Raw genomic sequence first — 11,380 nt, 5'->3', positions numbered from 1 at the left:
ATACCCATTTCATCCTGTAATGTATTTAGTATGATCTCTTCAATTTTTATGCCTAAGAAATTGCTCTATAGATTTTAGTTTTATTACAAAAAAGTGATATATGTCCATAAATACATATTTTCATGCTTTACAATTGAAAAAAAGATTCAAAGTCAAAATTGGACGAAAAATATTTTTCATGTTCCGCTTTCAAATGTGTCACACTGTATATAATTATCATTTTTGTTCCTCTTTAGGTTCCAAAATAGATTAAACGAATAAAACACATTTTATTATAGCCTACATTACAAATGGTTGACTGCTCAAAATCTTTGCGCCTTGATATAATTGCCCATATTAATAAAATAATAAGTTAATAAACATCATTCTTGTTTACTTCAAATTTAATAATGAATTAAACAGCCCCTAAATGTAGGCAACGCAGTTTACAGATAGTTAATTTTTCGTTAATAAATTTTTAGGCAAAGAAAATAATAAAATTATGATAATCAACAATTCTAATGCTTTTAATAAGGTTAAAAACTAAGTTAAAACTACATTAAACGTTCGGAATTTTCCCGCGCTTATGATAACCTCAATTACTTCAATCAATTTTAGATTTTGTTGATCTTTGTTATTACTTAAAAAGTTAAAATATGGATACAAGTGACACTGATAATTTAGAAAATATTCTAAACGATGATGTTGAAGAAGATGAAATTGAGTTGACTCCCGGAGAAGTTATAGAGTTAATGGAAGAAGCTTGGATGAATGAAAAATTTGCACCTGAAATTTTGCCAAATAAGTTCGAAATTGTGGAGTGTTTATTAGGTAATTAACATCGTAATAGTCAGGTTTAAATATTTTTACGATTTTCTTAGGTCAAATTACTTACATGGAAGAAAATTTAAGCAATTTGGAGAGCACAGATTTCAAGAAGAGTATACACCAACTTGAAGTAGATCGATTAAGGTTTTTAGTTAGCAGTTACTTAAGAACTAGGTTGGAGAAGATTGAACTTTATTGTAATCATATAATGAAGCAGGAAACTGAAAGAATGAACAAGGGTATTGAAACATATCTAACTGAAAATGAACTGAAATTTTTAAAAGAGTATATTCAAGGTGGTTGATTTGAAAGTAAATTATTTTTTACAATATTATGTAACTATATTCGTTTTTAGCAACTGATCAACATTTTGAAAGTGTCACCAATTTTACTGTAGTAACAGAAGACTGGAAGAATCAACCAGTTATTCCGAACATTCACAGTTTTGTATTTCTTAAGTCTAAAGAAAATGTCACTGGTGTAATAATTGATGATGGAAATGATGGAGAACAGAATGATGTAGCTGATTTAGAAAAGGGCTCACAGTTAATTATATCATATAATAGTGTTTCAAATTTAATTAAAAAGGGTGATGTTCATTTATTATAATAAATCTTTTGTTTGTAAGTCTCAAGCTAAATTTTTCAATTGTAACATAGTATAGAGAAATAGTACACATTATTATCTTAAGATTAATTACGAAATCTACATCTCTAATTAAATGCATTGTATTCTTTCTCTCATTATTCATTTTGTACCTAAATCAAAATAATTTCCACTTAAATCTTAAATAATATAAATGCAAAATGTGGCTTGTGACAGGAATGGCACACTTAAAAATATATATATTTGGTAAATACTTTATACATAATATTAAACAAAATTGTTAACATTTTGTTAGGTACCTTTGTTCTTTATAACTATCTGCATAAAATTAAATTGACAACTCTTCAATTAAAAACCACAATTTATCTAAATTTTATGTCTTCAAATTGTATTTAGATCTGGATATGCTGGCCAATTGAGAATTTTTATCTTGTAACCATTTTTGAAGAACTTTTAATCTTCAAATATTCACTTTTGATACTGTGTTATGATTGACTTGATTGTCAATGATTGTTCTATTAGTCACACTGATATTAAATGACTCCATTAATTCTGTTTTTATTTACATATAGGACAAGAAAGTTTACAGAATTTTCCAATTTGTCTATAAATAAAAATAGTTGATTGAAGACATTTTCTTATTGTATTTTCAATTAAGTATGTTGTTTCATATTTGTTAATAAGCATTGTTAATCATTCATCATCGGATGTATCATAAATTTTTAGCAATATCACATTTAAACTAGTAATATCTTCAACGTTTATAAGATGTGTAACAAAAAAAAAAGCAAAAAGTAATATAGAATATTTAAATATATTTTTATACTGAGTGGACAAAGTTTGAATTAAATACTTTCATGAAATATCTTACAAAATGTTTGATTTTAAATTTAGTGCTATTTTTCTGGCCTCCACTGTATATATAATTGATACCTTTAGTTTAAATTTATTACTGAACTTTCAAACTTACAGTGGTTTAAGTAACTAAATGAGAAACAAATATAATAAATTACAAGGTTTATTGTATTAATAAAATTAAGTAACATAGTCTGTTGTATATTGAAACAAAACAAAAATGATATAAATAAAATATTGTATTTATTATAACAGTTAAAGCTTTGCATACCTATTATGAACATTTAATTTTAATTTGTTTTGTAACAATATTTATCAATTATAAAGATAATGTTAAAAAAGATACTACATTTTGTGATGTTGGGTAAATTCATTCGAGATCAAAAAATATATTTTGTATACCATCATTAAATTCTTATGGAGTACTCTCTGTAGTATCGACCTCACCGTTCTCTTTTATTTCTTCATTGGCTTGGTTATCTTTGTCATCTTTGTTTTGTTCACATTCTTCTACCTGTATATCAGGTATTTTGTTAGTTGTTTCATAGGCATTTTGTGCGATTGATTTTAACTTAGCTGCCATAATTGGACCAGTTTGTTCTACCATTTTAAAAAAATAACCATTTGGATTTCTTAGTAATACATGGGGATGATCAAATTCAACAGCTTGTCCAGCATCCATTACTAGAACCTTGTCTGAATCCATAATAGTGTTCAGTCTATGAGCTATTGTTATAACTGTGCAATCTTTGAAGTTCTTTCTTATTGTCTCTTGAATTAATGCATCAGTGCTAAAATAAAATTATTTAATTAAATTAATATTCATTTTGTAGTCAGTATATACTTACTATGGATCTACATTAGCTGTAGCTTCATCCATAACTAAGATTTTGTTATTTCTTACTATAGCTCTAGCTAAACAAACAAGTTGTCTTTGTCCTGCACTAAAGTTTGAGCCACCTTCAGTGACAGTCTGAGAAAGCGTTTCCACAACATCTTTCAGTTCCACCTTAAACACAAATCATTTAAATATATTCTATTAACTACAATGTAAAATATTTACATTTTCTAAAGCTTTCCAAAGAGTTTCGTCTGAACATTTGTCAAAAGGATCCAAGTTGTATCTAACTGATGCGGAGAAGAGTACTGGTTCTTGGGGAATGATTGAAATATTCTTTCTTAAATCCTCTAGACCGATCGACGCAGTATCGACACCGTCTATTTCAATAAGACCTTCAATTTTAGCTAATCGGAACAATGAAGCTATCAATGTAGACTTCCCTGCTCCAGTCCTTCCTACTATTCCAACCTAAGAATAAATAAAATAGATTTAATTGCACATACGTGTTATTGCCAACAGTACCTTTTCGGACGGTTTAATTTCGACATTTAAGTTTTTCAATACTGGTGGTTCTTCAGGAATGTACCTCAAGTAAGTGTTTTTGAACCTAATATGCCCTGCCTTTGGCCAATCTCTTTCAGGCTTCTTGCCAGGTAGTGTTTTAAAAGGTCCTTCTTTCTCAAGTTTAGTATATTGCAATACACGTTCCACACTTGTCATATTACTAGAAACTTCCGCCGTTTGTCGCACGCCAAATTGTAACATCCCCGTTAAAATTAAACTTTGAGAAATCACTAAACCAACGTCACCTTGTAAAGTGGTACCATCATCGAATATGAGGAACTGTACTGTAACTATACCCAAGAATATAGTACTGATTATATCCAAGTACAGTCCGAAGCATTCACTGTTGGTTATATACATGCACCAAGTCCCAGTGTGTTGATCTTGTAACGCATCGTATTCGTTAATAATCATTTTTTCTGCTTTAGCACATCTAATTGTCGACATGCCGTATAAAGAAGCAGATACATGCGAATACATAGGAGCTCTGGCTGTAATAAAAGAAATATTAAGATAAATTATTTACGTTAAGTAGCATGTCTTACCAAGTCCTTCAATTCTCATGACGTCTTGGGCAGTGGATAAATAAATTATACGGAAGTAATAAAACAGAAAGCCAAGAATGATTGTCGGTAGAACCATCCAAGGAAGTGTGACGAAGACCATAAACAAAATACCGAACATAACGAAAAATATTTGGATAGCATCTAACATGCACTTTGGAAGCAGTTCATCGACTACACCCATATCTTTGGAAAATCTTGTCAGAATTCTCCCTAAAAGTGGGCGTAAATAAAATATACTTTTCGTATTAAAATATAAATACCTGAGGGATTGGTGTCAAAGAACCTCATGGGAGCTTGAAGAATGTTCATAAACATTTTATTATGCAGTCTTCTGGAAGCGTTCATGCACATTTTGAAAAACAAGAGGGATCTACCGTTTGTCAAAATTATTGCAGCAATAATGAAGAACGTGTATACATAAATATACTCGCTAGTTGTAAGTGGAGGTATTGATGCACTTAAAAGGTTCTTATTGTCAGTTTGATTAAGTAAAAGTGTTGATGATGTAATGTTTGTTTCAGGGGGAACTGTCGTGGAATTATTTTGAGAACTGTTAATATTATTGATTACTTCACGTTTAGAAGAATTTCGACTTAAAATCTCTTCCTGGTTTGTCCTGAAATAATAAAAATAATAATAAATACTAAAATGCACAAAGATGTCATCTTACCAATAAGTTAGCCATAAGTCACCAGCATTATTAGATCCTTGAGCTATACTTAGCAGGAATACAAGGAAGAACATCATCAACATACTTCCTCCTGATTTTATATATTCAATATAAACTTTTCCTGAAAGTGCACCTTTAGCCATTAATTCTTCAGTCTCTTTAGGTTCATTTTCATCCTCAATTGAACTCTGTAGATACCACATTAAAGTATTTATTTATAAATTGTGTAGATAAATGTACTTACTGTGTAGGAGTTAATTGATTGAAGTCTTTCTCTCATTTTAACCTCTTCTGGTTCCTCCTTTTTATCTTCCTTTTCTGGAGAGGGTTCAGAATTAATATGTTCTAATTCCGTTGTCGAGAGATCTGAGTACTTGCCGATTTTCTCAATTTTACCCTAAAATAATCAGATTAAATTAAAATATTGAATTCTGCATTCATGAAGCTTACATTTGCAAGCATTATAATAAGGTCTGCCTCCTTCAAAAACTGAACTTGGTGAGTCACTAAAATCCTAGTTTTTCCATCTAAATATTTTTTGATGCACTCTTGAAACAGGTGTTTACCGACGTGCGCATCTACAGCTGATAAGGGATCGTCAAATAAATAAATGTCTGAATCTCTATACACTGCCCTGGCCAAATTAATTCTGGCTCTTTGTCCTCCACTTAGAGATACTCCACGTTCACCAACTAATGTTTTATCACCATGTGGGAAGAGTTCGAAATCTCTCTCTAGGGCACACACTTTGACTACTTGTTTATACCTAAAATTGAGCCATTAACTCAACAAGAAAGTAAATTTATTGATTTTAGTACCGTTTTTGAATATAAGGCTGTCCAAACAATATATTATTCCTTACATTTGATACAAAAAGCCATGGTTCTTGTGAAGCAAACGCAACACTTCCATTAATATTCATTTTACCACTACTTAATGGCAGTTCTCTAAGTAAAAGCTGTAGTAAAGAACTCTTTCCAGCACCAACATTTCCCACAACACAACACAACGTTCCTGGCTTAATTTCGACATCAATGTCCATCAAGGTCTCAACAATAGGATTCGGAATCCAACTAGCGTTTACGTTTGTTAATTTAATCATTCCCTGCTTGTCAATGGTGGGTTGTTCATCTTTTATAATTTCGTCCAGAGTAAGGAACTCTTCCAGTCTTTTAATAGAAACCTTAGCCTCAGCTAAGGAAGACACAGCCATGGGGTAAAAAATGCACATGTATAATTGTACAGTATTAAATAATTGCGCCATCGAGAAGACAATGTCACCAGTAAGACGATTGCCCATAAGTACATAGGTTATCAAAGTTAAGTACAAAATGGTTCGTTCGGTGTAAACCATTAGAGCCATACTGAATCCTCTTATGTAAGAGGTTTTAGTTATTATGTCAATTTCATATTTTCTGGCAACTTCTACCATTTTTTCAAAGGGCTTTTCCCAGGCGTACATTTTTATTACTTGTATGCCAGACGTGATTTCGTTCATGAGTTTCACTCTATAGTCAGTTTTTAGGGCGACTTTATATCTTAATTTTCCCTGTAGTTTCGATAGGTAACCTTGTAGTGGAACAGCCTGAAGTGTGACTGCAACCATACCGGTTATAGCGGCCAGACCGACGTAAGAATACATCACATACGAGGCTATTGCTGCCTGAATGGGCATAATCCATATGTAATGCATCATAATTGAAGCCTGATCGAAACGTTGTAAATCATTGGAAAGTAAATTAACCAAATGGCCAGCCGCCACTTTACCCAATGATTGATGATTCAATCTCAGCATCTGCAAACAGTTTCATTAGCCTAAATGCACAAGTTGATAATTGAAGACCAACTTTTCGGTATACTAAGGATCCACAAGCTGTTCTGACTCTCATGCCGATTCGTTGACAACCTTTATTGCAGTGGTGGCTCACGAGGATGTTTATAAAGGCCATTACTATCACACCTGTTGCCCACATCCAGCCTTCAAGTTTGTCTTTCGTCGATTCAAAATAGTTTATGTAGTTGGCTAATACTATTGGTTGCAGCATCCTACAAACAATCATTTACGGGGTTGAATTATGTTTTTTTGCTTTCATTATATACTCACTTTATCACAACGCATTGTAAAAATAAACATAATCCATACACTGCGTATGATTTGCAAAAAGTCTTTCTTATTGCGTTGCTCAATTGGGGCTTCTTTTTTAGTTTTTTCGCTTTTTCTACTTCTTCTAACCAGGTCCTAAAATTTATAATCAAATAATTTGCCGGTGCGTTAAAAATATTTATACATACTTTTCTAATTCGTCTCCTATCAAGCTGGTCTCATCGCTTTTAATTGGATTGTATATGTCTTTAAGATGTAAGTCGTTTTTGTATCCTAATTTGAAAAATGGAAGCACCCAACTAAAACAAAAACATTCATGATAATTATAGATCAATTAAATACAAGATGTATTAATTCGTTAATATTTATAATACGATATATTTTATAGGGCAAATATTTAATAAATGGAAAAGTATATAAATATTATAACAAATAATAAATATAACAATACTCCATTTAACTCAATGATGTCGGTAATTGCTAGATCATAATAATTAAAAAATATGATACAAAAAACAATAAAACAATACATAAAAAGTATAAATAGTCGGTATTTTATAATCTTAACTACCAAATGAAAACCCATGTTACATAATAACTCATTATTACAAATAGTAAGGTCAGGGAATGTTGATGTGACTATGCATACTTTAGCAGAAAATATATCTTTTCCTTGTGATAAGTGTATGTATTAATTTCTTCATAAATATGTGTTGCTTTATCTGTGACATAAATTATTCGACTTCACTGATATATTGATTTGAGACTTAGAAAATGTTGAATGTTAAATATACTTATTTAATAATAATTTGAAGCAACTAGATTTTAATTAAATTAATTAAATTTAAAGAACGTGACAGTTTTTAAAATATTTAAAATATGTAAACAAGTCACAGTTTATTTATAGTAATATATTCTTTGTTTAATTAAACAAAAATTTTAATTTATCTAAACCATGAATAAATTCTTAGTAGACACTAATAATAAATAATTTGAAGTGCGTAGATTTAAATTAAATTAATTAACGTCGTCACACTTATGAAATACGTGAAATACCGTTGTCAAGAGGGCGCTACAATTATCACAGAGAAAAAACTATATTTTTATCAGTAAACACATTTATAACAATTAATGATAACAGATACGACTCTAAACATATTGATGGCAAATTAAAAGTGGCATTACAGTTAATAATTTGCAAGTTGAATTCTCAAAGTCTAACAATTTTCAGATTTGGGAAATTAACTACAATATCTCATCTTTACTTTATTATGCTGTAGAAACAGTTACTTAATTTATCAAATATATCAATCGATGCTGAATGAGGTAACTCAATTAAATTTTAATATATAATATATTTACTTTTTCATTGCATTTATATCTCTAACCAAATATTACAAAATTACATAATTTTCATAAAAATGGATTATGGAACTGATAAACGTATATTTATATATTGATTATTTTCCTCTCTTTATTTGTGTACTTTGTCAAATAATGCGCACATTTGATTAATTTTCATCAGAGGATTTACTAAGTTATTCTATTATTAGCATGCAGCTCTTAATTATGTCGATTATACTTCATCAAACATCATGTAATTGCGGTACAACAATTAATAGAACGTCACCAGTTAACTGGTTATTAACTTGATACATAAATACTGATAAATTTGAAGAGTTTTTTATTCAATTATAATACGAAAATTAATAATTCTTTATTTAAAATGATTCAAATTATTAATTGTAAAAATTAAGTTAATGGTTATTGCTATTATTCTTTATTAATAAAATATAGTAAACAATTTGTATTCAAAATGGTCTGTATTTAAATAAATTATAATTTGTAATTATAATAATTGTTATTCCAACAATAAGAGCGATAAACAAATTAAGACATCCATTATTTTATATTAAGATTAGACAGATTAACATAAGTAAATATTGCCAGTTGTTAAAAAAATACAATTTAAGTGTAAAATTATATTTATTAATTTAATTTTAAAATTTATTTTAATAAATAAGTCATAAATCATTAAGTATTATTTCCTATCGATAACAGAATTAAAAATAATTAGTTAAATTAACTAACCTTCTAAACAATTTTTGAATTTATTCTTTTTAATGCCACATTAAACGACATGAAATCAATATCACAGATAACATTTTTTCCCTGTTTAATCAATATGGATATGCATAATTGAAACTAAACAACAATTAGTTAAATTAACTTAGCTGTACTTAGCTTGTAAATTATTTATAAACAGATTAATATAAGTAAATATTGCCATTTGTTAAATAAAAAAATTTGAAAAGTAAATAAGAATAAAATTATTAAGCATTATTGTCTATTGATGCTGGAATTAGTTAAATAATCTTAACTGTACTTAGCCTGTAAATTATTTTAAGTCTTATCCTTTTTATGTTCATTAAACGACATGAAATCAATATCACAGATACAGTTTATTTCGTGTTTAATCAATGTCGATATAATAAGTGCTTCAAATGTAAATAAATGAATAATTTTGTTGATAATTCTTGGGAGATGAATAATACCTTATTATTAAAGACATGAATCCAGGAAATCCTTTTGATAAAGGGGAAATGAATTTCACAGATAGATAATGTTCCATCTGAGTCATTCAAGTTAATTTTACATAAAATCCGAACTTATAATAATATTTTATAAACAATCTATACATTTTAAGTATTCGACTAAATTTTTGTGGTTTATAAGTAAATTATCTATGGTTTATAACTAATTTAAAACTGAATTTAATATTTGCTTGTTAGAATATTTTAATTACCTAATCCAATCTATAACTAGTTATTTCCAGAGAAAAAAATCTACTTAGACCTTCAAAATAGATAATTCAAATGTTCATTAAATATTATTAAATAGACCTTGATCAAACATTTCTATTGATATTTATAATGATTATTATAAAATTATAAAAGTAACTAGTGTAATACGACTTCTTTATGTCAATTAGAATTTCTTTTATGAAAAGATAAATATTTTCGACAGGTGAGTTTGTGAAAAATGTTTGTATTGCACGTGTTTTATTTTATTTGCAGTGTAAATATATATTCATAAAGTAAACTTTGCACAACAATATTGTTGAAATTTGTTTTAAATTTATACGTTCAATTCTTATGAAAGTTTTATTAATTCCCAAAAGAAAGAAATAAGAATGAAACGTTATGAAGCCAATTAAATATTTTAGAGATAAGTTAAGCCCTGGTTTGAATGAAGGCGAAATTAGATATTAACGTCTAATAAATACGTTACTTATTTAATTAAAATTAAAGGAGAATTTAAGTATGTATTTCCAAACCATTTACTAAATTATAGCAGGGAAAGATCCTTATAAACAAAAATATTTTCTACCTGCATACCTTGAGGATAAAAATAGTTTTATCATTAAATACACAGTACTTACCAAAAGAACAGTTTTGATAAAATATTTGCAGAAGCTTCAGGGCTGGGATTATTGTATTTCTTACTCGAATCCATGGTAAATAAAAGTTAGATGTTAATAATACTTTAATTATTTGTACATATCACTTTGTAACCACAATTTTCAGTAAGCAATGTCAATTCATGTGGTTAACAAATAGTCACTCATTTCTATCACAGTCACTTGAAAAATTAATTAAAAATGTACGAAATAAATATAATATGATTTTATCAAAACACTAAAGATAAGGTTATATCAAAATTTTGAGGTTATGTGTGAGTGAATATTCAAATAACGGCATAAATTTAGCCAGATGCCCGCGATCGAACGAAGATTATTCGACTGACTGACTGACTGACGATCGTTTAGTAAATAATGTTACGAGCGATATGATGTTCGATTGCATCAACAGCAATTTTGGCTAGTCATTTTTTTACTTCGACGAGCACTTTATCGGTTAGTATTCTGGCATGTTGTTTAAATTCTTACAAGCAATCTACTCAAATACTGATCTAACAATTATGATATTCTGGGTGAAATATTGTGCAATTTTACTTTTATTATAAAGATTATTGGAGATTATCAATAAATATTATTATTTCTTTGCCAGTATTATATATTTTATAAAATTAGTATATATAATTTATGTTTTTTTAATATTTTATTATTTTCTATATATTTTTATCAAAAGTATAAATTTTCACTTATATTTTAGTCGACATTACTGAAAAATACCAATAATTTATTGAAATTAGTAATTCTAGCAACTGAAAAAAATCAGTTATTGTACTATCAAGATTATGTACTATTATACTAGAATACCAATTAATGTGGGCGAAGATGGTTGGTTGCATAAAATACAGGTTGGTTCCACACCAAGAGTACCCAGAAATATTATGTTCATTAA

At 28.6% G+C, this 11,380-nt stretch overlaps 2 protein-coding genes across 2 annotated transcripts; one reads left to right on the top strand and one right to left on the bottom strand.

The window, feature by feature from the left end:
• Positions 1-558: 558 nt before the first annotated feature.
• LOC109606682 (DNA replication complex GINS protein SLD5) lies at positions 559-1,550 on the top strand. Its single transcript, XM_020023218.2, has 3 exons — positions 559-810; positions 861-1,103; positions 1,163-1,550. Exons 1-3 carry the CDS (start codon positions 636-638, stop codon positions 1,414-1,416), a joined length of 672 nt encoding a protein of 223 aa, XP_019878777.2. The 5' UTR covers positions 559-635; the 3' UTR covers positions 1,417-1,550.
• Positions 1,551-2,415: 865 nt separating this feature from the next.
• On the bottom strand, positions 2,416-10,922 carry LOC109599855 (ATP-binding cassette subfamily C member 4-like). The gene is made up of 14 exons (XM_020015905.2): positions 10,456-10,922; positions 7,202-7,312; positions 7,014-7,148; positions 6,757-6,955; positions 5,728-6,704; positions 5,360-5,675; positions 5,154-5,306; positions 4,910-5,097; positions 4,500-4,855; positions 4,219-4,449; positions 3,632-4,164; positions 3,332-3,577; positions 3,117-3,277; positions 2,416-3,059 (listed from the first exon to the last, which is right to left on the bottom strand). The coding sequence occupies exons 1-14, from the start codon at positions 10,527-10,529 to the stop codon at positions 2,684-2,686; spliced, it is 4,056 nt and encodes a 1,351-aa protein (XP_019871464.2). The 5' UTR covers positions 10,530-10,922; the 3' UTR covers positions 2,416-2,683.
• Between the last annotated feature and the right edge of the window lie 458 nt (positions 10,923-11,380).

The sequence above is a fragment of the Aethina tumida genome, chromosome 4, assembly GCF_024364675.1.
Source record: "Aethina tumida isolate Nest 87 chromosome 4, icAetTumi1.1, whole genome shotgun sequence".
In the NCBI taxonomy this organism is placed as follows: Eukaryota; Metazoa; Arthropoda; class Insecta; order Coleoptera; family Nitidulidae; genus Aethina; species Aethina tumida.
This window is presented reverse-complemented; position numbering and strand designations above follow the sequence as displayed.